The 26,195-nt window shown below is 38.2% G+C and overlaps 3 protein-coding genes across 3 annotated transcripts in view; 2 read left to right on the top strand and 1 right to left on the bottom strand.

Annotated features, from left to right (window-relative positions):
• The window catches only part of prkdc (protein kinase, DNA-activated, catalytic subunit), a 53,922-nt gene extending 45,061 nt beyond the window's left edge, over window positions 1-8,861 (top strand). The window contains exons 72-86 of the mRNA XM_056461948.1: window positions 1,222-1,402; window positions 1,534-1,691; window positions 1,851-2,062; window positions 2,144-2,231; window positions 2,395-2,538; window positions 3,267-3,474; window positions 3,598-3,665; window positions 3,750-3,970; window positions 4,717-4,809; window positions 4,908-4,988; window positions 7,074-7,145; window positions 7,279-7,480; window positions 7,597-7,785; window positions 8,005-8,144; window positions 8,371-8,861. Coding sequence (XP_056317923.1) covers window positions 1,222-1,402; window positions 1,534-1,691; window positions 1,851-2,062; window positions 2,144-2,231; window positions 2,395-2,538; window positions 3,267-3,474; window positions 3,598-3,665; window positions 3,750-3,970; window positions 4,717-4,809; window positions 4,908-4,988; window positions 7,074-7,145; window positions 7,279-7,480; window positions 7,597-7,785; window positions 8,005-8,144; window positions 8,371-8,575 — 2,262 coding nt within the window. The 3' untranslated portion in view covers window positions 8,576-8,861. The remainder of the gene's footprint in view (window positions 1-1,221; window positions 1,403-1,533; window positions 1,692-1,850; window positions 2,063-2,143; window positions 2,232-2,394; window positions 2,539-3,266; window positions 3,475-3,597; window positions 3,666-3,749; window positions 3,971-4,716; window positions 4,810-4,907; window positions 4,989-7,073; window positions 7,146-7,278; window positions 7,481-7,596; window positions 7,786-8,004; window positions 8,145-8,370) is intronic.
• A 162-nt stretch (window positions 8,862-9,023) lies between these two features.
• garem (GRB2 associated, regulator of MAPK1) lies at window positions 9,024-16,103 on the bottom strand. Its single transcript, XM_056461945.1, has 6 exons — window positions 15,730-16,103; window positions 14,402-14,542; window positions 13,097-13,227; window positions 11,706-12,893; window positions 10,341-10,510; window positions 9,024-10,229 (listed from the first exon to the last, which is right to left on the bottom strand). Exons 1-6 carry the CDS (start codon window positions 15,848-15,850, stop codon window positions 9,377-9,379), a joined length of 2,604 nt encoding a protein of 867 aa, XP_056317920.1. The 5' UTR covers window positions 15,851-16,103; the 3' UTR covers window positions 9,024-9,376.
• Window positions 16,104-17,874: 1,771 nt separating this feature from the next.
• ncf2 (neutrophil cytosolic factor 2) lies at window positions 17,875-26,100 on the top strand. Its single transcript, XM_056461943.1, has 14 exons — window positions 17,875-18,270; window positions 18,412-18,494; window positions 19,455-19,563; window positions 19,780-19,914; window positions 20,633-20,740; window positions 20,828-20,887; window positions 21,724-21,767; window positions 21,898-22,039; window positions 22,264-22,332; window positions 23,002-23,103; window positions 23,290-23,441; window positions 24,332-24,443; window positions 24,991-25,099; window positions 25,210-26,100. Exons 1-14 carry the CDS (start codon window positions 18,097-18,099, stop codon window positions 25,311-25,313), a joined length of 1,503 nt encoding a protein of 500 aa, XP_056317918.1. The 5' UTR covers window positions 17,875-18,096; the 3' UTR covers window positions 25,314-26,100.
• The last annotated feature ends 95 nt before the right edge of the window (window positions 26,101-26,195 follow it).

Genomic DNA, 26,195 nt, shown 5'->3' with positions numbered 1-26,195 from the left:
AGTTTTTGCATTCCACAAACACTTCCTGTTCACTTCATACATGTCAACCCTCCCGTTTTTGCTGGGATTCTCCTGTATTTTACCATTCTATCCCACTATCATCCTACCATTATTAGTATTTTCACATATTTCCCTCATATTTTTAATCTTGAAAGCACGTTGAAATTAATATAAAAATGTCTGCATTCACTTTCTTTCGCGCTCCGTATAATAAACTGATCCCAGATCAGCTTTTATACATGCCATTTAAAGTTGCACCTCTGTTATCAAACAAAGGAAAAACAGCAAATGAATCTCTCGTTTTGTTTTGTTTGATAGCAGATGTGCATTCAATTACTTCAGTATCTGTTTGTGCTCATTTGTGTATTTGTCTGTTTAAACACACACCCAAATCCCAAAGTGGCCTGCACTTTAGCTCCTCTTTAAATGGCATGTACAGAAGCTGATCTGGGATCAGTTTACCATACGGAGCGCATCCGTCAGTCAGCGCTTATACATGATTCAGAGGTTGCATTTAAAGGGCGATGATTGACGAGTAAATGCAGACGTTTTTATATTAATTTCAGCGTGCTTTCAAGATTAAAAATATGGGAAATATGGGAAAATACTTAATGATGGGATAATGGCAGGATAGAATGGCAAAATATGGGAGAATTGCAGCAAAAACAAGAGGGTTGACATGTATGAAGTGAACAGGAAATGTTTGTGGAACAATAGTTACAAACAAACATATTTGCGAGGCAACATAAAAACTTAAAAAATATATATTTTCTCATCACAGTTTTTTTTTCTCCCACCCAGTTTTATTTTCTTTCACGCATTTTCTCCCTACCATCACACCCCTTCAGGGTCTCCATAGACACGTATTAAAATATGTGAAATAAAGTATTTTATAACATTTAGGGCTTTCTTGCAGAGTAAATGTATTTTTTAGATAGGACTGTACCTGTTTGCACTATTTAAATGGACTGAATTACAATTTCTGCATCCTAAACATACTTTTTAAACATCATTACTCTTGAGATTGATACTCTTGAGATGGATTAAATCACACAAGTTATTGATGCTCATAAATGTGTAATGAATAAATTAAATCTGCCATTTGACTGTAGTGATTAGTGACTTTTGACATACTTAAGACTTTATGTGTGCTTTTCGCACTTCAATATTAACAGCTGATAAAAGTTTTCCACATCTGATGAGTGTAGTTTTTCTCCTCAGGTGGTGGAGGGTCTGCAGATTCAGGCTCTGGAGTTGTTGCGAAGTGCTGCATGTAAGGCAGAAGAGGAAGAGCAGTCTTTCAGCCAACAGCATGTGAACACGCATGGTATTGTGGAGGCCTACATGACCATGGCCAACTTCTGTGACCGAAGACTCCGAGAGAGTGAACAGAAAGAAGAGGGTGAGACAGCTGAGCACCAGTACAGCACACAAATGCTCTCGTGACTATTAGAAAATTACAAGAGTCTGAGAGGACACTTTTTGTGTGCAGGTTTAAGTGCTTATAATGACACTTTTAATGTTTGATTTTAGCAATCAGTCCTAAGCTTCAGTCCTTGCCTGGACATGTAGTAAAGATGATGCTGAAGGCGCTGAAGCTCAGCTCTGAGGAGGCCAGGCTCAAGTTTCCTCGTCTGCTGCAGCTTGTAGAGGTGTACCCTGCTGAAACCCTCGACCTGATGGTCAGAGAGGTGCGCCAACATCATTTTTGATGCACTGCATTTATACAATTTAGGAATCCTGTTCATACAGTCATTAAATCAAATGTGTCCTGAATTTGTGTTTGAACGTGTTCAAAAATGTGTTCTTCATCTTTCATTGAGTACTCATCTTTTTTCTAATTCCAATAGGTTGTGAGTGTTCCTTGCTGGCTTCTGATTGGCTGGATCAGTCAAATGATGGCTCTGCTTGACAAGCCTCAGGCAACAGCAGTTCAGCATGTTATAGAGGAGATTGCAGAATGCTATCCACAGTCCCTCATATACCCGTACATGATCAGCAGTGAGAACTACACTTTTGAGGAGTCTGCAAGTGGTCAGAGGAACCGAGAGTTTGTTGAGAAGTATGTACTCGTCTGTGTAGTTCTGGATGTGGCTTTGGCTTTTCACATATTAAGACATGCAAACTATTGTTTATGTTCCAGGCTGAAGTCATTATTGGATAAAGGTGGTGTCATCCAAGAGTTTGTAGATGCCCTTCAGCAACTTACTAACCCTGAAATGCTTTTCAAGGTAAAAGATCAATTTCTCTGTGAGTTTTGCCCAAAATTCAAGTACCAACTGGGTTATTTTAACAGATGGGACAGATTTTAGTTGGTGGCGCTAGTGGCACTTTAACTTACAAAGCTTTATGGCCTGTTGTGATATTCTTGATTCTTAATTGTTGGTTTGACAGGACTGGTGGGATGAGGTGAAGAATCAGCTGGACAAACCAAACCTGGACAAAAAGAAAATGAAGCATCTCTACGAGGAGATGACTGAACTGCTTGGTGATGCCAAGTCTCTGAGATTTGGGTCTTACAGAAGAAAATTCATCCAGGTTTACAACTTGCATATTACTGTGACTTCATTAATGCATGAATTTATTATTAATAATATTATCAATTAATATTATTGATAAATAAACTCAAAATTCTGATATGCTATGTGTGTTTGCATACAGTTGAAGTCAGAATTATTAGCCACCCCAGATAGAATAAAAGCAGTTTTAAATTTTTTAAAAACCAATTTAAGGTCAAAATTATTAGCCCCTTTAAGCTATATTTATTCGATAGTCTACAGAACAAGCCATCATTATACAACAACTTGCCTAATTACCCTAACCTGTCTAGTTAACCTAATTAACCTAGTTAAGCCTTTGAATGTCACTTTAAGCTCTGTTAAACAGAAATTGGGGAAAAAATTAACAGGGGGGCAAATAATTCATGGGGGCTAATAATTCTGACTTCAACTGTATATGTATACAAATATTAATTAATAATCTGACTTCTTAAACTTAATACTCCTAACTTAAAAACTACAACTATAAAATATCTTTCTCTCTCTGTCATCACGTGACAAATATGCTCTCTTCATATATAAATAATTAGTTTACTGCTTTAGAGTAACTTGGAAAATAATAAAATGTACATTTTTTTTGTTACTTTGCTTCTGTTGTCATTTTTACGTTTTTTTGGATAAATAAAATGTAAATATTGTGTATATGTAAGTGCATACTGTATATTTGCTTATGATTTTTACTATTATTTCATTCTGTTCATTCCTCAGAAATTCTCTAAAGAAGTGGAGAAGCTGCTTGGAGCCGGTGGTTCTAAGTTGTATGAAAGGCGGAAGGATAAGGACTTCCTCCAGCAGGTGGACCGCATGGCTCAATCTATGAGAGGTTTCCAGAAGGAACCAGGCAACATGAAGGAATATTCACCCTGGCTCAGCAGCTTCAAAGCTGAAACTCTCAAAAATGAACTGGAGGTACCAGGTTAGTAAAGAATTTTCTTAACTTAATTTATCTGTAAATGATACCATTTGTTTCCCTTTACCTCTGAGTTTCAAATACCTGTTTTTCTTTTAAAGTTGTCTGTTTCTGCTTTCCATTCTACAGGTCAGTACGATGGCAAATCAAAGCCATTGCCGGAATATCATGCAAAGATCACTGGTTTCGATGAAAGGGTAAAGGAAATAATGCCCTTTTTTATTAGTTCTCATTTAGACCTGAATATTTCAGTGCATTACGATTCTTCTTCTTCAACTTAGGTGAAGGTTATGACATCTATCCGTCGACCGAAGCGCATCATCATACGAGGAGATGACGAGCGGGATTATCCATTCCTAGTGAAGGGTGGAGAGGATCTGCGGCAGGACCAACGCATTGAGCAGCTCTTTGGTGTGATGAACATGATTCTCAGTCAGGACACTGCCTGTTCTCAGCGGAGCCTGGCACTTTGTACCTACCAGGTCATTCCCATCACCAGCAGGTACCAGGATTAACTTCTCTCGACTCAAGTTCATCTCAAAGTGAAAAATTCCTTACCATTTACTCACACTCAGGGGGTTCTAAACTTTTAGGAATTTCTTTCTTCTGTTGAACACAAAATAAGATAATCTGAGGAATGTTGGAAACCAGCAACCCTTGATATCCAAGTAGGAACAAAAAATACCATAGGTGTCAGCTGGTGGCTGCTGCTTTCCAACATTCATTCATACATTCATTTTCTTTTCGGCTTAGTCCCTTTATTAATCTAGGGTCAACACAGATGAATGTACCACCAATTTATCCAACGTATGTTTTACACAGCGGATGCCCTTTCAGCCGCAACCCAACATGGGGAAACACCCATACACTCCTGCATTCACATTTAAACACTCTACAGCCAATTTAGCTTACCCAATTTACATATAGCACATGTCTTTGGACTGTGGGGGAAACCAGAGCACCCGGAGGAAACCCACACAGACACGGAGAGAACATGCAAACTCCACACAGAAATGCCAACTGACCCAGCCAGGGCTCCAACCAGCGACCTTCTTGCTGCGAGGCGATTGTGCTACCCACTGCACCCCCGTGACACCCTCCCTGCTTTTCAACATACTTGAAAATAACTTCCTTTGTGTTTGGAACAAATGAAGGTGGTTTAATGATGACAGAATTTTCATATTTAGGTGAACTATTCCTTTAACTCCTCTTAATGGTGTATTGATGAATGTCTGCTGACATTTCCAGGATCGGTCTGATTGAGTGGATGGAGAACACTTGCACTCTGAAAGACTTCCTCTCCAGCAGAAGGACAGAACAAGAGCAGAAGACAATCACAAAGTGAACATTTATTCCTTCCCTGTGTCTGCATTCATACCTTGCATATCTGCTGATTCTACTCGATGAATAACACGTTACTTTGGTGTAATGCATTTTAGGCCCAATGAATTCTATGATGAATGGATCAGTAAAGTTGCTGGAAAGGTGGAGGGCATCAGACGATATGCTGAATTGTACAAGTAAGTCATTGTTTTATTATTACTTTTTTTAATTCCTATTTGTCATTGTTAATTTTAAAGAATGACTTGTTCTTGTGTAAATAGTATTATTTGGGAATCTGGGTCATGTTGTTCTTTTTATTTAAACGGGTGGTATTTCATGAATTTAGAGTTATTTACACTGTTAAAGTGTTTTACACTGTTAAACTCTCATGCTCAAGCATGGGACAAGTTGTGACTAGTTTTGCAAATTATTATTTTTTGAGCCTGGTTCTCTGTCACGTAACCAAAAGTGGAAATCCTCTTATGGGCGCATCTCCAGGAAAAGCGTGTGTGACCAGTGAGGGCGTGCCTATCACCCTGTGACAGTGCTATACAGGACTTGCCTTAGAATGACAAGCCAAAAAGTGTGCTTTTTGGATGTAAGGGGATAGTGATCTTGTGTAGGTAAAATTAAAGGTGCAGTAGGTAATCTGCCAAAATGCTAACTGGTTTGCATAATATCTTTCAAATACAATCCCTCCCCTGCCGTCCAAAGCCACGCCTCCTGAAATCGTTAATGCGCACATTAAACATGACAGACCCCCTGGATCATTCGCCAGTTAGAAAACTTTATAGTGCTTTATAATACCACAATTCTGAAGGAAAAACTGTATTATATCTAACGTGTTTTCAGTTGTGTAGCAAGCAAAACTTGTCATAATGTGCAATATTTCATGCATGCAAGGATCGCTGGTCTCACTCTCATGTGCTTTGTCCTTAAGTGACTATGGTATGCTTAGTGATTGGCCGGCGACGCGCAGGAATTACACTAATTACTAAGCCATACTTGCATGCTATTTCAAACCAAATATTCAGAGTAGCATGGTAAACCATATATGGAGTGCGTCACAGGCTGTCAGTGTTCAAAAATGAACCAATGTGAATATAAAACCAACTTCAGCTCAGAAAAGCAGGCTCAGCGGAATAGCGCTATTTACTGATGTTTTGTTGTTGAACTTAATAAACATCTACATTATTGATACTGTAAAAGGTGCCTTATGAAAGTGAAAAGTCACAACAGTCTTTTGCCACAAGATTTCAGTGGCTGAACAACACTTCAGTGCAAAATTTTTAATTGGATGAACATTTCTTAGTTTTATGCCTTACCCAGAATACAAAAATACATATGAATACATTTAAATCATTTACTTTAATCATTAATATTGGAATGTGAAGAGACTTTCAACCAGCCCAACAAAAAATGTTCTGAAGACGATCACCTACTGCACCTTTAATTTAAACCTTTCTCATAATTCACAAACCTCCCCCCCCCCCCCCCCTTTGTGAGTTATTTAGAACACATCAGTTTTAAATTTCCATGCCAACACATCTGACTTATGACATGAAACACTGCACCCCTATGCACTGCAGTGGAGTGATTGCAGCTGCTAGATTTAAGAATTAAGTCACTTCATCAACTTCTTGTAAACTACAAAGTTTAAAAAAAAAATGGCTGTTTAACTCGGAGAAGAAGAAAGAATTATTCTAGTTATATAAACAGAGTGTTTCTGTTAAATTAACCACATTGTCAGAGTATGTGTAAAATTATTATTTTGCCTTCTATCACATTATTTCACATCAGCATACACATTATATGTGAATTAAAATGTCTTCAACCTAAGCAAACATTTAGTTAGTTATTTAATTAAAAGCAGCTTTAATTTAGCAACTGATCAATGATGTACTGAATGTTCTAACCACACCGGTGGGATCGTACACTTCAGGGACCAGCCGAAGCTTATCATTTTGCTTTGACTGCATTGACTGCTTTGACTGTGTCAAAGGGTTACAGTTGGTCTCTAAGCAGAAGCTGCCACAACGTTGATAGAAATCTGTTTCTTTGTCTTATAAGTATAAAAAATGAAAGACTTTTTAGAGCAAATATGGATGCAGTACTACTATACAGGTATTCAAGATTAAAATGAGATAGGGCAAAGTGAGCAAGATACATCCCCTTTAACTAAAAAGGAGCTATTACAGCGTGGTATACTCAATCTTTGGGATATTTGGAGTTGAAACATTCTGGAAATACTTATTAACACATTTCAATTTGATTTATTACAGAAAAGCAAAACGTGTGGACACTGTGAATAACTTTAGAAGAATTGAGCAGATGGTGCCTGATGACTTGTTAAAGTAGGCCAACATTTCTCTCTATTTTACATTGCAGGACTCAATTTTTATATTAAAAAGCTATTATGATTCATTGTTTAAATGCAATATTCTAGTGTGAAACAGAATTAATACTGCCACGAACACTTGTTTTCAGACGTGCTTTTGTGAGGATGAGCACCACACCAGAAGCCTTCCTGTCACTGAGGTCCCATTTCAGCAGTTCTCATGCTGTGCTATGCATCAGTCACTGGATTCTGGGCATTGGTGATAGGCATCTCTCCAACTTCATGATCAATACAGAGACTGGCGGCATGATCGGCATTGACTTTGGTCATGCTTTTGGATCAGCCACTCAGGTGGGTCGTTGTCCAGTATTGAGAAAGAGTTGCTATAAAAATTTTAAAAGAAGTTGAGTTAAATCATCGTGTCAAGCTGTATCATAGATGATGACAATAAGCTGCGTTGCATGTAGTTTCTTCCAGTGCCTGAACTGATGCCATTTAGACTGACCCGGCAGTTTATAAACTTGATGCGACCCTTGGCCGAGTCTGGTCTCATCCAGAGTGTAATGGTTCACTCACTGCGAGCCTTCAGAGCTGAGCCAGATCTACTGCTCAACACTATGGATGTGTTTGTAAAGGAGCCCTCACTGGACTGGAAGGTAGAGCAACTCACAGCAGATTTTTAGCTTGCAAACAGAAACAGATAGCTTGCTTTCCCTATTTCCTCGTAGCCTAGAGTATAATCAAATGTTTCACGTTTTCCATTTTCTAGTTTCCCATATAAGAGGTCTATAATAAGCTTAGGCTTTATTGAATCAATATCAAAGAGGCAGGGTAACTGAATTGTGAAAGGCAACACCATTATTCCCATGATGCAGAACTTTGAGCTGAAGCAGCTGAAGAAAGGAGGCACCTGGACAGAGAGTGTGAACACCAAAGAAATCAACTGGTTCCCTCTTCAGAAGGTCAACTTTGCTCGCCGGAAGCTTGAAGGAACCAATCCTTCAGTCATAACAAGGTAGATCCAGCCACACAAGTCTGAATTTATTTTTATTCAAACATTTAATTTGGATTTCTGGAAATCAAATTTTTGCACATTGACATCTCATTTTCCTGACCACTAATTAAGTTCATCCAGTTATTACCTTTGGTTAATTTCCTTTCTAATTATTTTAAAACCGTTTTCTTCATGGACAAAATAAGAATGTACCAGTTGTAACAATGTTTATTTGTCAATGTTCTAGTGAGGAGCTTTGTCTTGGATTTGAGAAGTTGCCGGAGTATAAGGGACTGTTGGCTGTGGCCCGAGGAGAAGAACAACACAACATTCGAGCTCGACTTGCTGACAAAGATCTGACTGTTGAGGACCAGGTAGATTGCTTGCTTGATCAGGCAACTGACCCCAATATACTGGGCAGGGTGTGGGTAGGCTGGGAACCATGGATTTGAACCCAATAGGGTATGAAAATCAAATTCAGTGGGGTCAAATCAAATGTTTTTGTATCTTTATAAGGTTGTAAACCCATTCTTAGCGAGTGAAGATGAAGCTTTCAGAACCACAGCTATTTTCAAATAATATTTCCATAGATATGTAAAGCCAGAATTAAATAAGACTGCATTAAACAAAATGAAGGAAAAAATAAGCAGTTGTCATTTTTCAATGCATTTTTCAAGTAGCACAGTCATCAAATAAAGCATCCCAATGTTAACATTGTCTTTAAACCCCCCCCCCCCTCCCCCTCTTGTTGACATGTCAGCTTTTATTAATTACTGACATAAAAGTGATGATGTTAGGAGTATTTTCATTTAGTGTCAACTAGTATGACAACTTGATAAAAGATAGACTGAATGTAGTGCTGTGATAAACTAAGTTGTCAGGTGAAAAAAAAAAAGCTAATCAAGTTAATCGTTTTTATTGATCAACAACCAAAGGAACGTAGGCCACAGTTGGATTGGGTCTAATATCTTCAGGTTTTTCAAAGGCTTTGGGTTCAAGCAAATAAAGTCTGTTGTGCAGGTACCGTAAGGTCAAAGAGATTACATAGAGATGGGTACAGGTTAATACATAAAGCAATATAGATTTATATACATGTATATATTAAACAAAATGGCTATTAAAATCATTACAAGACTGTGCATAGCATTGAGATACAAAACTTGTCAATTGCAATACTGAAGGCCAATATTTGTGGTTGCATCACTGCAGCACATTGCATTTGTTTTGCTCTGGACCGGCTTACTTGTTCAGCCTTACATTTTGGGCCTCCAGCCGTTAATAAACTGCATGAGTTTCTTCACTTGAAGTTTGCTTAGCTTAAAATCTTCTGACAGGATCTCCTCCGTTAGCTGCAGGAGCAGATTTCCATCAATTTTTTCTTGCACAAACAAAGAAACAACATCTTCTGACAGACCAATGAACCGTAGTGACTTAGAAATCTCCTCAATAGAGATACCTGATAGATTGCTTGGTGGCTGCCAAGACAACCCTGTAGCTACAGGATAAGAAACAGAGAATATATCTGTAGTGCCAGGATGTGGCCTTTCAGGCGAGCAGCTTTTGGACTCAAGTTCTGCGGCGTCCGCATCGGCCGTATCTGTAGTGGTGGCTTCTGCATCTTTCTTTACATCAGTACATTTAGGGGTTCTTGGAGGCAAGATAGGGCAGGACTGGCTTTGCTTAGTGATACATTCGTCTGTGGGTTTGTCTCTGCACATATCCATGTTGTAGCTGGTGGACTTGGTGCAAAACTGGGCAGACTGGGTAACCTGCTGGACCTTGGAGGCCACAGCCTTCCCTTCAAAATTTGCCCGTTTATCAAAGTCTAACAAGCCTGACGGACAAGCCTTAGGAGTTCCAGGAGTCCTCTTTCGAGGATAGCTAGAGTAACTCCTGCAGTGGAGAGATTGGAAGTCCTCACCTTTATACGAGTCAGCTCCGCAGAAATCGTTTGGCCAGGAAAGGCGAGAGAAAGAGGCATTGACTGATGGATTGAGGCAAGGGAGAGGCTTGGAGCCTTCACTGGCATCTGGTCTGATCCAGTTACATGGGTAACAAGCATGGTTCTGATCATCTGACTCGATCTGAGACTCACCCTCTCCACCTCTATTGAGAGATGAAGAACAGGGAAGGGAGAAGAGAATTGTTCAGTCATAAGTAGTGCAGATTACATCAAATTATTGTCCATTTTTTCAATCAAAACAGTGTGTAACTCACATGCTGTGCAAGCCAGACGAGTAATAGGACAGCGTTGGGCTTGGAGAGCGGGTATCTTTCTGACGTGGCTTGGCAGGAGGGTATGGCACTGTGGCACTGCTTGAACCTGCCTGTTTAGAGCTGCGCGGTGGAATCGGTGGAGCATTTAACAAGCGGCACTCCTCCTTCACCTGCAATGGAAACAAGAAAGTAAACTATGGATCTAAAATGTGAACATTACAATAAATATATCAGAGACTATACAGATATAGATTTTTTTAAACAGCTGTACATATCCTAGGTCTTGGTAACGCATGAAATTTAACCTTTGTTCCAACTTGGAATGCAATTAAACCTGTTTTGACTGACCAAAAGAGTACTCAAATAAGACACTTTGCAAGCACAGAATAAACTTTGCCTTATCTGAAAACATGAATAAGAAAGCCTAATCGTGCTTTTTTTTAACTCTAGCATAAAATAAACCTTTTAAGCAATCTGTGAATCATTCTGTTTTAACTGATGTTTGAAATTGTAATTTAGAATAAACTTTTACTCCTTTTTAGAGAGATGGCATGATAGTATTACTTACTCTACACTTCCAAAACAATATGACTTCCATAGTGAATCCAGTCCACTATTTGTTTACTAACATTTTTTAAGTGTTTATATTGAGTAGAAGAACGGAACTATTCAGCTTTGGAACAAGTGGATAGTGAGTAAATAATGACACAATTGTAGTTTTTGGGTGAACAGTGTCCCTTCAGTTAACAGTTAACCCTTCCCTCAACAAAAAAAGAACTCACTAACAAATCACTATGGATGGCAAGTTAAACTCATACATACTGTCAATCATTACCATGAAAACCTTTTATTTACTACAGACTGTCAAAAATAATATATGAACCAAGTATAAATAAGATTCTGTGAGAAGTCTGTAAGAAACAATGTCTTATGCATGCTAATCCTTTTAGTTATTTGATTTAAAACGTATACAAATATTTATACTATTTTGGTGTCATAATTGATTTTAAATTCTCACTTAGTCCTATGATGAAACTTAATATTAAGCGGGGCTTTTTTACTCTATTCTTCATGATGTCACACAATGTTTAAAAATAATATGCTGATTTGGTCCTTGAGTGTGACATGTTGTTGAGAAATGGTTTTGCTCTGTTATTTTTGGTCATTTTTACATTAAAGATTTTTCATATAATAGAAAGTTCAAAAGTCCAGCCTTTAATTCAAATAGAATTTCTTGTAAAATGTAAAATCTTCAAGAAAAGATTACTGACCAAAAACATTTGAGTGGTAAAGCAGATTTGCTCAGCCGTTCATTAAAAGTAGCTTTGACATGTTTCATGTTTATGCTCATAAAGATAAACTCACAGCTTCAGACTTTGGAGGCACCGGAGGTGGAGGTAGATTGACATCTGTGCTGAGCAGAGCACTTGTGGGACCTGCTTTAGGGTATGGCAGTGCAGTCGTGCAGCCAGAGGACGTAGAGTTTCCTCGGACACCCTCGTTGTGGTCTAGAACAGGTCCAGCGTTCTTAACATGATCCAACCAAAGCTCCTCGTAGGGCACATCTGATTTAAGAGAGCCTGAAGAATTCTCCTGCAGCTCAGGGAACAGGTAATCTGCATCAGGCGGTTCTGCTGGCATACAATCTCCACATAGGCTTACGCAACCCTGAAGATTCACCTCACTGTTCCCATGGAGATTATTACCGTAGACACACACCGACAGGCGATGAAATGACTGCGTGAGCTCATCTCTGGCTGAGCTCAGAGAACTTGGCAGATGCACATGTGACGGGCAGCCATTGCTCCCGCTTCCGCTGCTATTGCAGATGGTGCTCCCACTTCCCGTTCCACCAGCACTACTTTTTTTCGGGCTCTTGCCATCCTCAATCCAGTCCACCCTCACGTCCCGGACAGCCCTAGAGTAGTCGTCAATGTCGAACTGTTCCTGGCAGTAAGTAAACCAGCGGTGGACCACTGTCTCGAACCAGGTTTCTCCTTGAAGCAGCCCTTCGGGCACCAGTAAACGTGGCAGTGCCGTGGACACATGTAAGGGGAAGTGCACTGGCAGTATTTTGTTCGAACGCAACGCACAACACACCACCACTGTCTTTGTCTGGATGTTGACCAGCTTGTATCTGTGGCCTTCACGGATCAAATGGAGGTCGTGCGGATTGCGTGGCGGGCTGCTGGGCACCATGACATTCACAGGTAACCTGGTCTTCTCCACGATTGTGCGAATAGTATGTTCTCCTTCCTGCATCTGCAGCTCTAGCGGGGAGCAGGTGCTGAAGCGGCCGCGGCACTGGAAAGGCAGGCTGATGCTCTCGTTGGTGCGGTGGTTCATGCAGATAAGGCAGGGCATCTTCCCACGGCCAAGCTTGCTGATGGAGTTGAGCTTGCCAATGCGCTTGAAAATAGTGTTGAAGCGTGACTTTTCTCGGGATGATTTGGCATAGAGGATTTCAGCCTGGCCCATTAGCGTCAGCTCATCCCCTGTGCTTAGTGTGATGTTGTACACTTCAGTGTCTTCATTAGATTCTCCTGATGCCATCTGGGGGAAAGACGACAGCAACTTGATCATATCATCTAAAAATATAGTCTGAATGATACTGTGTTATACAGACTACACACAAATCAATGTTGAACAGACTTTAAATCACAAAACTAATTGATTTATGGTAAAGCATATTAGGTTGTCCCAACACTAACATACATAAATCAAAAGCAGCGCCGTTTATGAGCACTAATCCAGACCTTGAAATTGAAGGATATTTCCTCCATGACATACACTCGCTCAGGGAATGCTTTGGCCACCTCCTCCACACTGTTGAAGTACTGCACAGGCTCCTTAATGTCCCTGTCCTGCTCCAGCAACTTAAACTGACCTGTGACCCACAAATACATAAATAAGTAAACATTGCAAAGCTTCTCTGTATATAGGTTAGATGTCAAGCTGCCAGGCATTTCCTAATATATTGAGATAAATACACATGTCATGTGGTTTCCCACACAGGGTTTAAATTAATCCAGAATTCTAAAATGTAGAACAGTAAATCATGGCTTAAATATTGAAGATACAACAACTAAAGATGAAAGTGTCTGTTTCTGTGACAGACAAACTGTACATTTAAATATATATTTTATTTGCTTATTACATGTGTATTTTTTTATTATACCCCATTTGTGCCATTGCTCAATGGTTCTGGGCTAAAAGTATGGGGTAAAAATAAAGTCCTTCTTAATATAAACAGTAGCAGGCTAAGAGCTAAAGAAAACTTTGAAATTGTGTTTAAAAACTGATTAGGGAATGCATAATCCTTGAACATATATGGAAACCCCAAGTTTCTAAGTTAAAAGTGTTGCTTGCCAAAGTTATGGGCACCCGAAGACTGATACAAGCCATCCTCTTTGTTCTACAGACAAAGTAGAAAGAATCTGTGCCGCATTTACCTTATGTGCTCAACTGGCCTTATTAATGAGTCACTTTTGTCAGCAAGAACCTGTCTAGCTGGTGGTGCTTTACTGACAGACCTAGTAATCTATTAATCTGAAGTTAAACCTGCCTTCTGGTAGGTTTAATGTAGGAATACGTCTTCATAAACTCATTTCATACCATAACAGGAGATAAATTATCTGTTTCTCTGGTTTATAAGGCAATTAAGCTTAGTCTGTGAAACTCATGTAATGAAACTTTCATGTAATTGATATACTTTTATACAATTTATACAGAAACTGAATAGTGAAAGAGGTTGTGATTATGTCTTTCATGATATATAGATTTAAAGGAAGGTCTTGTTTCCCCTTAAGTGGTCAACTGACCCTCTCCTTAGCCAAAATAACGTCAATATGAGGAGACCAATTAGCTAATGAACTCTTAACTAAAAGCAGAACAACACAGCAGAACAAATCCTCCCTCTTTCTGTTTTAAATCAATTAAAAATGTTATCCTAGGAGACTAACTTCTGCCTTCTTATTAAAAACCAAGATGGCTTTGAAAAAAAATTTAAAGATGTTTCTTCAAACAGTACATCCTGCACTGTAACAGCTGAGTGGCCTTACCCTCATAATGGACAGGGATCTCGATTTTCGGTCCGATGACATAATGGCCCTCCTCTAGGCTATGGGCGGTAATTGTGGTCCACTGCCGGCATGAATGAATCAAGAGGTAGTCATTTTCTCTCAACCCTTCCACCGATTCTCCTGAGGCAAAACACAATATCACATCAGTATGGAACGGTGACGTTAATACGGCATAGTTCTGTCAAAAAAGAAGCTTAAGTGGCACTTAAGGATATCCTAACAAATGCCACAAAGTCCACAGTGCCACAGATATTAAGATCAGCAGTTGAAAATAACATAAAGGGTATAATTTGACCCTATTTCTATACTGACAATATTTACAATTGGCACATGATTGTGCCCAAAGCAACTCACATTGCATTGAATACATTTACATGATGTACACTTTTGATCAGACCCTTCCATCCCAGAGTACTGAGCTCACTTTTTTGTTCTACTATTTAAGCTACAGGAAGGTAAAACAGGAGTATTTATAAGTAGAGCATTCACATAAATTAATATTAGAGTTGAAAAAATGGATCATGGCTCACTTTAAGCTCAGTCCTTTCTGTTCATAATAATGATCATATGGGCAGAAGTTGGTCAGTGTAATCATAGTGCCCCAGTTCCCATAATGATAATGATCTAGCTCCCCTGACATTGACTTCCTCCATCTTTACACACACACACACACACACACACACGCACGCACACACACACACAACAGAGCGCAGCTCAAACACAAAGCTCTTGCAGTTTGTCAGTGACGTGATGATAAAACACTGATAATAACCAAACAACTTCACTAAGTCTAGATTTGTTGCGTCACAAATGTTTTTTTTTTCCATCAAGTTTATAAAAATCACCTTACTGTAAATATACTTGTGTGAGCTCCTTTGTAAAGTTAAGCTTTGAGTTCGTAGAGGTTAGAAAGAAACAAAAGCAAACTTTCCCCCCTATACGCTTAAAATGAAATGTTTTGAGACCGGGAGATGACTGCCAGCAGTCTGTTATTTAACTCTCTGGCCTCTGGCTAATTCGAGTTAGCTCGCTAACGTCCATGCCTCTCTTTTTCGCCTTTATTTGACTGTTTGGTCTTCACTGGGTTCAAAACATCTACAAAACACATCGCTCTTGGCGTGGCTGTTTAAGGAATACCCGTGAAGCCTGCAGACTGAAGGTGTCCGCTGTGTGTGTGTCTTCTGAGTGCAGGGTCTCGTTAGCTTAGCGCGCGGAGCGGCTAATTATTGGAATTCCACAGGAGCGCAACCGCCCACGCGCAGCTGCCGCACACAACAGAAACACAGCACAACTCGGAGAAATCTTACCGCTGTCCAACTTGACGATCTGCGGCAGTCTGTAGGCACTAACAAGTCTGTCCAAGGGTAGTGTCGTTGTGCTCCATGTTATATTGTTAAAACTGTTGTACAGCATCGATCCAAGGTCCATGTTAGCTGGCTAACATCTGCACGTTAGCCCGCCGCCGCATGCATCTGCAGTGAAGAACGGCTCTTTCATGGAGAAAGCTTCGGTAAATGCTCTTTTGTTTACTCAGAGGCAGCCGTGGACAGTGCGTGAAGCCATTTCAGCCGACCGTCTATTTACACTGACAGGAAATGCCATGTATCCCATACCGTAACGATCGCGAGCTGGAGCGGCGATTTCCTCTTCCCTGTTGCTCCAGCGGTTGCTCGGGCAACCAGCGCCATAATTTACACTGTATTTTTAATATTACAGGTTATACATAAATATTCAACAATGCAATACGCCCTCGGGATATTTAACAAACAACGTAAATACAAATCTTATATACAACAGTACGCTTACAAAAATACATTGGTTCAACAGTCCTGTACTTTGATCAACTTGAAGTATCCAATCTCTCTGCTACTCTCAGTCAGAAATGTACATACAATTACACGTACACAATATTTGACTTTAGGGAAACTTCAGTAATCAATCATTAAGAGAGATGGGATTGCTTAATTTTTAATTTAGTTTTGGCCTAATTTATGAAATAATGGCCTACATTTAATCTGTAAATTTGGTGTTACGTTCACTTAACATGTGCAATTATACTTGCAAAATAAATAAAATAGTATTTTATTGTACTTCAAAATGAAGTTTGATTAATAAAGGAGTGCAGCAAATAGATGACATAACATATGTAATTTAATAAGTTAACCTAAAATAATAGTGTTAGGTTACCTTATTTTAAAAAAATGGGTCAATTCAGTTTCAAATAGTATTGCATGTTAGTAATGTACATTATAATACAAGTTTACTACTAGCGCATTAAATAAAGTACACTTAAAGTACACCACAGCGGAATGAACCGCCAACTAATCCAGCATATGTTTTACTTAATGGATGCCCTTCCAGCCGCAACCCAACACTGGGAAACACCAATATAGTACAGCCAATTTATTGATTAATTTATTTTCCTTTCGGCTTAGTCCCTTTATTAATCTGGGGTCGCCACAGCAGAATGAACCACCAACTTATCCAGCATATGTTTTACGTAGCGGAAGCCCTTCCAGCTGCAACCCAGTACTGGCAAACATTCATTCACACACATACACTATGGACAATTTAGTTTATTCAGTTCACCTGTAACGCATGTCTTTGGACTGTGGGGGAAACCAGAGCACCCGGAGGAAACCCACGTGAACACAGGGAGAACATGCAAACTCCACACAGAAATGCCAACTGACCCAACTGGGGCTTGAACGGGTAACTTTCTTGCTGTGAGGTGATCGTGCTACCCACTGCGCCACCGTGATGCCACTTTTGAGTCCATACAAGCAAAATATTTCTGAAGTCTATTCTGATTGCTGTTCATATTTTAAAACAGGAGCTGGAAATTGTTCAGCCATGACCTCCTGTTTCTCAGTGCTATAAATATGAGAAATGGCCATGCTCTATTATGTAAAATTAAGGTCAGGATCAGGCATGGGCTGGTATAAGATTCTGATTGTATGATAAGTTTGGATAAAAATATCACGGTATTGTGATTACTGCACTAAAATAAATTCTTTTTAAATGTCTGGGTAAAAAAATCAACAACAACAACCCCACCACCCCCACCCAACCCCCCTTTGAACTCAATATATTTTATAATTCAAATGAATCATTGACTTCTGCTGTCTTCATTAGTTTCAAAAACACAGATTTCTCTAAAATTTAAAAAGTCATCTTTGTCTTTGGATGTTTTTTTTTCTGCTGAAGATACTGTTGTCCTAAAAAACAACAACAACAAAAAAAAGAAAATAAAAAAATCTTACACATACCTTAGGAACGGTACGACAGAAAATTTTCCAGTTTTATAACCTTGACTTTTCCAAACCATGGTGTACCTTGAAAACGATTATCATCCTATGCCTAGTCAGGATAAGAGGTCAAGTTGCATGAACTCTTATTTACATGTGATTTCCTCAAGGGGTTTAAATTAAGTCAGAAGTCTAAAACCCAGAGCAGTTAATCATGGCTTTAAAATCGAAGACAATAGGACAATAACTCCACAAATGTGGACTTACTCAACTGACAAATGCAAATCCAAAAGCAAGTGAAGCTGATCACTTCCTCTCTCTCAGAGCAGAGACTGGGGCTTGTTCTCTTTCAGATTGTCTCTGCTTGGTTCACAACAGAGACGAGCAGCGTTCATGTGTTCACTGCTGACTGTGTTCTGAGAGAGCATGTCTTTCGTAAGCACCCTCCGCCAGTGGGATGAGGCCGTGGCTTGTGTGGAGCAAAGAGACCCAGACGCCGCTCTCAGGATATTCCTCAGCATCGAGGAGAAAAACTCCAAGATCGCCTTTAACATCGGCTGTCTTTGTCTGAACAACAATGAGTTAGATGAAGCTGAAAAGGTACTGTTGTATGGCTGAATAAACGTTTTATACTAAATGTTTGAAATGTAGTTTAAAAGTCTAAAACATTTGTGACCGTAAGAAGGAAGTAAAAGTAGTTTCACTCTTTATGGGAAATGTATTTCTGTTTTACACCTGCAGGCTTTTGATGGAAGCATTGGCAAAGATGAACACCTGGCTGTGGCCTTTTTTCAAAGAGGAGTTACGTTTTATAAAAAGGAAAGGTAAGATCATTACCTTGCTTCACGACTCATTAAAGAATAGTTCACCCAAATGTTTCTGTTGAACACAAAGGAAGATATACTAAAGACAGTTGGAAAATATAAGCCATTGACTTCCATTCTATGTTTGTGCCTACTATAGATGTAATGCCTACCGCTTTCTGTTGAATATCTTGTTTTGTGTTCAACGGAAGAAAGGAGTTCATAAAAGTTTGGAACCCACTTGAGTGGGAGTAAACAAGGAGGAATTTGTCTTTTTTTTTTTGGTGAACTATCCCATTAAGTTAAAACGTTATGCTCTTCTGATGACTCAGGGTACTTAAATGGGTGGTCTAGAGTTTATTTTTGGTTGTGTTTATAAGAAGCAAAGCAATGTGTGCTCATGCTTCATTTGTAGAAAATCACGTTATTTTTTCATATATCTTTGATTATATATAGCTACTCGGCTTACATGAAAACAACAATCATATTTCCTAGTCAAATGCCATATATATATATTTTGTGATTCTCTGAAACATAATTAAATTGTAAGCACTTCTCTGTTTGTGTCGTGTCTTTTGGAAGCCCAAATACAGAAACAGAAGAAGCTCTGTGGAAATAGAAGCGTTTGGACAGCATTTTACCTTTCCCTGCTATAACATTAATGTGCCTCTGGCCACACCCCTTCGCTATGTTTGGTGTATGTGCATAACCTGAAGGGTTTTTGATCTCACTAGCCAAGTTGTATTGTTTGTAGTCCCCAAACTTCGTTCGCTGTAGGCTTTGCTAAGCTAATGTCTCCCTTTGCATTGAACTTTGAGCGTATCACATTCAGAGATGTTGTTTATGTTCACACAGCTACATTACACATCAACTAAAGTTTAAAATATGATATCATAATGGACCCCCCCCCCCCTTTAAGAGTGGATCACAGAATACCTCTTTCCAGTTTTAATAAACTGACGATCATGACTTTCTCTCCAGGTTTGAAGAGTCTCTTCTGGATTTCCAACAAGCATTTAAGCAGTTACGAGGGAATCAACTAATTGATTACACACCTCTGGGGCTAAGATATAAACTTTATGCTTGTGAGGTAAGTCCAGATATTTTTTTCAACTTTACTGATTTGACTTATTAGAAGTTGTGATGTGAGTGACTTGAGATTTATTTCAAGTGAGGCATTTCACACGCCTCCATTTCTGACTTGATGGTTGCTCACAAGAGTTTTCTCCTATATTGCGACATCTGACATTAACAGTCACCTCAGTTCATTCACTAAAGCAGTCTTTTTGTCCTGTGCAATATTAAGGTGCTGCACAACATTGGACTGGCACAGGCGCAGTTGGGAAAATGGGAGAAAGCTCAAGAGAACCTTCTTACTGCTCTGAGCTTGAGAGCAGATGCCAAGTTCAGCCATATTGATAATGCGCTTGATGCCATTCTGGTCTGTATCTGCTAAACTTTCACTATCATAAACATAATCATCAGTTGCTAGGACTTTCAAATTAAATTTCTGTTTTAATTTACAAGTTGGCCCTGAAAGTCATTGAATTATATGTTGACCTGATACTCTGTGGTTCATCTCAAACGTTTTGGTTGTTATATGAGGCAACAAAAGCTTGTTATTTCGTAACTGTGGTTGTCTAAAAAGTGGTTATGTTTGGTTTGTTTCACAATCAATGGTTCTGGTTAGATTTTGAGGGAAGTTGTGTAAGTTTCAGAAAGGTCAAAATTCACGAGACAGATGATTTATACTCTGATATCCTTATACAACGTCATTCTTTGTACGCATTTTACTGACAGTAAATTATGTAAAAGTCAGTATCAGTGAAGGAAACACCAGAAAACAGAGTAAAACGCAGTTAAACAGTACATTTATACAGCAATAAAAAGGATTACTAAAATGCAGTGCAGTGGTACTTCATCAATGTTTACAATCCAAGTCAAAAACTAATTTTTTTAGCCTGGACTTAAAAATAGATCAAGTAGGAACTGGAATGAACAAATGAATAATAAATAAAGAATACCCAATGATAAAATGAATCTAAAAATTAATTACTGATGAGCAGAGTGTAAAACAGCAGGATCTGTGTGCTGTGGTTGTCTTAATACATTGCTTTAAAATTGATAAGCATTTCTTCGATGTGATTTCTCTATTTCAGAAACATAAGCTGTTTCCTCTGGTAGAGGTTCGAGCAGGGCTGCTGTTTAAACCTAATAAGAAATATGTGGCAGAGCTGGAGAAAAGGGACTACCTTGGAAAAGCTAAGGTGCCCATCATCCCCATTATCACATTATTAGAGTGTGCAATGACTGAAACTCATGTACAAAATTGATTAACATACTATTTTTCCTAGGTTGTAGCTTCTGTTGTACCTGCAGATGAGTTTTCTGGTTTTGCTCCACTTCAGCCTCAAGTAAGTAATGTGAGCTAGTCAAGTAACATCTTATGTGTTAGTAATGTGTTTTAGCATGTTTATAACATTTTGTTAGCATTAATTGGAGATAATTAATTAGGTTAACAAGCTGCTAGCCTGTTTGTAAAATGTGTATTAGTATGTTTCTCATTGTTAGCATGAATCAATGTAGAGGAGGGCCATAATAGCATGAATTACAGTACATTATTAGTTTCATGTTTTTGTGTCAGGTTGCTTGCTAAGTTTTGCTAACATGTTTCTAACATGTAAAATAATTATTATTAGCATGTTGCTTATGTTTCTAGCTTGAATTACCATGTTGCCAGCATGTTTCTAGCAAGTTTAAAGTTTTGATTTCATTAATTAGCATATAAATGTTACTACATAGCAAACATGTTTGAGTATGTATAGGAAATATATTAGCCTGTTAAACATTTTAGCATTAATTGACATTTTGAGAATGAAGTAAAATTTTGATAGCATCCTTCTTGCATAAGAATCACGTTAACACAAATTAAGATGTAGCTAGCATAGATTAGCATGTTTCAAATGTGTTACCATTAGCATAACTAATATATTATGATGTATCACATGCTAACATGTTTCTAGCTTAAATTACCATTTTGCTAACCTGTTTTTTTATTATTGTTTTAGTATGAGTTAGCATTTTGTCTAGTTCCTAGTGCTTTATGAATGATAGCTAGCTAGATGAAACTTGAACTGGGTGGTTTTTAATTATACTGTTTAAAACTATTTAAGAAGATTTCATCACGTAGGCTTTGTCAAGCAGAAATAATGATGACGACATTTTCCTTCATTTGTTCTCTGTTGTTTAGATTGACAATGTTCCATCTACACCAAAAATTCCAGAAGTGCTACGGTAAGGCTAGTTTACAAGGAAGAAGATTGTTTAAAGCATATTCACCTGCAGAGCATGAAAATGTTTGGGATGTGTGTGTGTGTGGAGTTTCTGTTTAGTTTTGTCTATCTGTACACGTGATGATCCTCAGGGTGCTGGAAGGAGAGCCACACACTGTTCTGTATGAGTTTGTTCCAGAGACTAGAGAGGAGCTGGCTGTGTTGCCTGGCAACATCGTCTTTGTTCTTCACAGAGGAACAGATAACTGGGCATCTGTTGTTTTCAATGAAAAGGTACATTTTCGGTAGCTTAGGGAAATGTTTTTATCAATATTATGAGAACAGAAAATGATGAGCAGAGATAAGAGGAACTAAACTGGGAGAATAAATGATGACGCGTATGAAAGATGCAAGCTCCTTCACTATTCATTATCAAGACAATATTCCACTAGCGTGCTAATGTAAGCAGAAGTATTATTTTATTTTATGTCTTTTGTTTTCTGTTTTTTTTTTTCCAGCGAGGTCTAGTGCCTTATAATTTTCTTGAACCCTTGGATATTGTTACAATGGCATCAAAACCAGCTGAGGTACAGTAATGACCTTTTGAACAATTAATCAGTATATCAAACAGACATGGGTGGCAAACCTTTGGGATGAAATACCACAATGCAATCACACAGAGATCTGCACGGTTTTATATTTAAAATCACTTTTGATGCCTTAGTGCACATGGAAAACGTAAACCTCATAGTCAGACATGATGAATGATGTACTTTACAATGTGTAACTGAATATTTTTGTTACATAAAGTAAACCATGATGATATAATGAGTGATGTATTATATATTGTTTATGGAGCTTTTTCACATTTACAAGCTTGAAGTCAGCACATTTAGATGACTGGAAAAAAAACAACAAATGTTTGTTTTGATTTGGGCAAATAACGAGAAAAAAATAAACTGTGATTATGTTGGTCGGAAGAACAATGTCAAATTTGCTGTAATGAAACACAAAGTGCAGTGTTATAATATAACATTTATCATTGACACTCCTTGTCACAACTCTACAACCTGGCATTCCTTATTATAACATTTCCACTTGAATGGCACATTACATACACTTAATCTCTTATATTGCTTTCTGTATAGATCCACGTCAGCTCATTCTGTCCTCTTAAAGTACTCTTGTTTCTTCACATTTGATTAAGTTATATTTTGTTCTAAATTATTGAGAAATGTACATTTGAACTGTTACAGACTGAAGCATTAAATGAAAATGATAATATACCCGCTCCACCAAGAAGAGCAGCACCTAGTAGACCAATGGCTTCAGAAGGCCTGCAGACTGTGAATGCAAAGGTTCAGTATTCCCTTTAAACTCATATAGTCACTGCCAAATCACAGTAAACTGTTATCAGCTATCATAACTATTGACAATTGTGTAAGCTATCAAGAGACAATCTTTCAGTATCATCTCTTTGTTAGTGTCACAGTGAATAGATTATTATTATTAATAGGCCTATTTCTCATTTGTATTCCCCACAGACTGTTAACACAAGGGAATTTTCCGGCTGTGTTGTGAAAGTGCACTTTCAGTTCACCATAGCAATCGCCATTGCACATGGTCAACCATATGGAGTCATTCTTCAGATGATAAGCTCTAAATTGAAGCTTCCTGCATCAACACTGACTTTACGGTAAATATTTGACAGTTTTTCTTGAAGGCTTCATCCATAACTTGCATCTTGATTTCCCAAACCTGGAATCCAGGTCAAAATTAAACTCTACAGTTTAAAGGTGCTCTAAGTTTTTGAGTCTTCTAAAGCATAAAATACCATAATATGTTTGCAGGTATTTAAAAAACACGTTTAAGAAACAATGATAAAGTCAGTTATTCTCCATGAAAATGTGTGTTAGGATGTCTGTGTTTGTTTTGGTCTCTATAACACACCAACTGCCAGTTTACCCAATTATATTTCTTCACCCCAGGATGTATTGGCAGAAAACAGAGCATTTAATTTCAGTCTTGAAGGCTGCCTATCCATCTAATCCTACATATCTATCCATCGAAGGTTCTGATTGCTGTTTAATACATTTTCGACTCCTACAGTGCTTTCTGAATGAGATAGATGGCTATCCGGACGGCAATTTGTAGTGAAAACAATCATGTTCTCATGTTCTCAAACAGGCCATTTGGAAGGGCCCTTCAGATTTAAAGATTTGGAAGGGTACAACTAATGGACACTTCAGACCCCCATGATTCTTTGGCTAATCAAGTTAACGTTTTACTCTGGAAGATTAGGGCATAGGGCTAGTTTAAATTTAGATAATTGTGTGTTAATTTAACTGTGCTGACATGAGTGATCAGTATTGAATGCATGAATTTGCATGAATAACAGTTCTTCAAATGTGTCAAAGTAAGACAATAATGTTTATAGTTTAGGGAAATGGGTGTGCTTTATGAAAATGACATTATGGTTTGGAAATTTTTGTTTAAATCCTGGTTAGTATTTTAACAATCTATAAAAACAGTAAACTATAACAATTTCAGCAGCGTATCAGAAACAGGACTTGATGTACCTTTCAGGTATGCTAAGGAAGGCTCTGCTGAAAGAGTGATTATAGAGGACTCTGAAATGGAGGCTGTGTGGAGCAGTGCGAAGGATGGCCGTCTTACCTTGTGGTGTTCAGTGACAGAGGTAAAGCCCTTTACTATAGACTGTAAAAAGATCACACTTTATATATGGGTCAAAGATCGTTCCATTTTAGTTAAATTTACAAATGGCACAAAGGACATGCATAACATGGAGGCGTCTTTCAAATAACTTAAATTACTTAACATTTAAGTAACAAATCATTTTCAAATAAAATGTCAAAATAATCTTCCATTGTCATTTAGCATGTCAGTGCTAAGGCCAGTGACAGCACACATAACAGTTAATTAATATTTTGGTGCTGCATTCTGATCCAAAAATGGAGAATTTTAATTTCAAGTATGCATGCTAATATGCTGTGGTATATAAACTATTGTTGACATTTTAGTGGGTGTCTATTGTCAGGTAAAAATGTGATGGTTAGTATTTTTGTGAACAGGACACATTTTACTGTACAGAAAACAACAATGCTGTTTTACAAATTTGACCAATATATTTACTCTATCAGCTTACTGAATTACAAGATACAATAGTACTATTAAAATAAGAAATGAAGCCCTAAAAGCATTTTCTGGTCCCCACTTTTTAAAAGGGTAAAGGTGCGTCTCATGCGAAGGTTGTGGCTCTTCACTCTTACGAGTCTTCAACCCCAGAGGATCTTGAGTTCAAGCAGGGAAACGTCATCACAGTTCTTTCTAAAGGTAGGACATGAAACCACAATGTTTGTAATTCATTAATATGCAAATAAAATATACTGTGAACTATGATGGCATTCTTCAGATGATTGTCTGCTCTTTTGTTTAATTTTCAGTCAATGACGAGTGGCTTGAAGGTCAGTGCAATGGGAAGATAGGCATATTCCCGTCATCCTTTGTTGAAGCACTTAATGGGGATCCACACACATCAGCAGTGTGAATAAATCATTCATCTACTGTAATATCATATTTGTGCTTAAATTTGCTGATAAAATATAGCAGAATTTTGAGGTGTAATATTGACATAAACGAAAGGACAGTTCACCCACAAATGAAACTTTATCCTTTAAACTTTAAAGGACACCTATATTATCCCTTTAACAAGTCGTAAGATAAGCCTTTGGTGTCTCCACAATGTGTCCGTAAAGTTTCAGTTCAAAATACCCATCAGATCACTTATTATAGCCTCCAGAATTTGCCAATTTTAGTGTCAGAGTACAGTCTAGCTGTAACCTGTGGCTTTAAATGCAAATGAGCTGCTTCTCACAGACCACCGTTCCTATGTGTGTGTCTGCTTCTCATCATCATGCGTTACATTAGATAAAAACAGCACAGAGACAGACTCGAATGAAGCTGAACTACAGCTCATTAGTCAAAAATACCAAGTAAGCTTATTTCATGTATTTATGGTGGAGTTTATACAAGCCTTTCTGAAATGATGAGTCTCACACAAATGCCGTTTGCAGTTCACACACAAGCGTTTACTGACACCATGCAATTGTGGTGATTATAGCAGTATTACATAGCGATTTTACCGTCTTTATTACAAACATGCTCTGTTTTAAAAACGTTTTAAACATAAAAATCACAGAAAGTTGGAACATATTATGGAGACATGGTGGCTGTCAATCAATTCAGTGGGTGGGGAAAACCGCACTCCTACGTCACATTAGGCCTCAAAATCACTGGAATTTGGGTCTTATTTGATCGTCAGTAAAAGAAAAAAAAAAAAAAAAAAAAGAGAGAGAGACTTGTGTTTCTATCACTCCAATATGACATTGGACACACTATACCTTCAGACAATTCTGGCCAAACAGCTTAC

Source organism: Danio aesculapii, chromosome 7, assembly GCF_903798145.1.
Source record: "Danio aesculapii chromosome 7, fDanAes4.1, whole genome shotgun sequence".
Lineage (NCBI taxonomy): Eukaryota > Metazoa > Chordata > Actinopteri > Cypriniformes > Danionidae > Danio > Danio aesculapii.
Note: the sequence above shows the minus strand (reverse complement) of the source record. Positions and strands in the feature narration are given on the sequence as shown.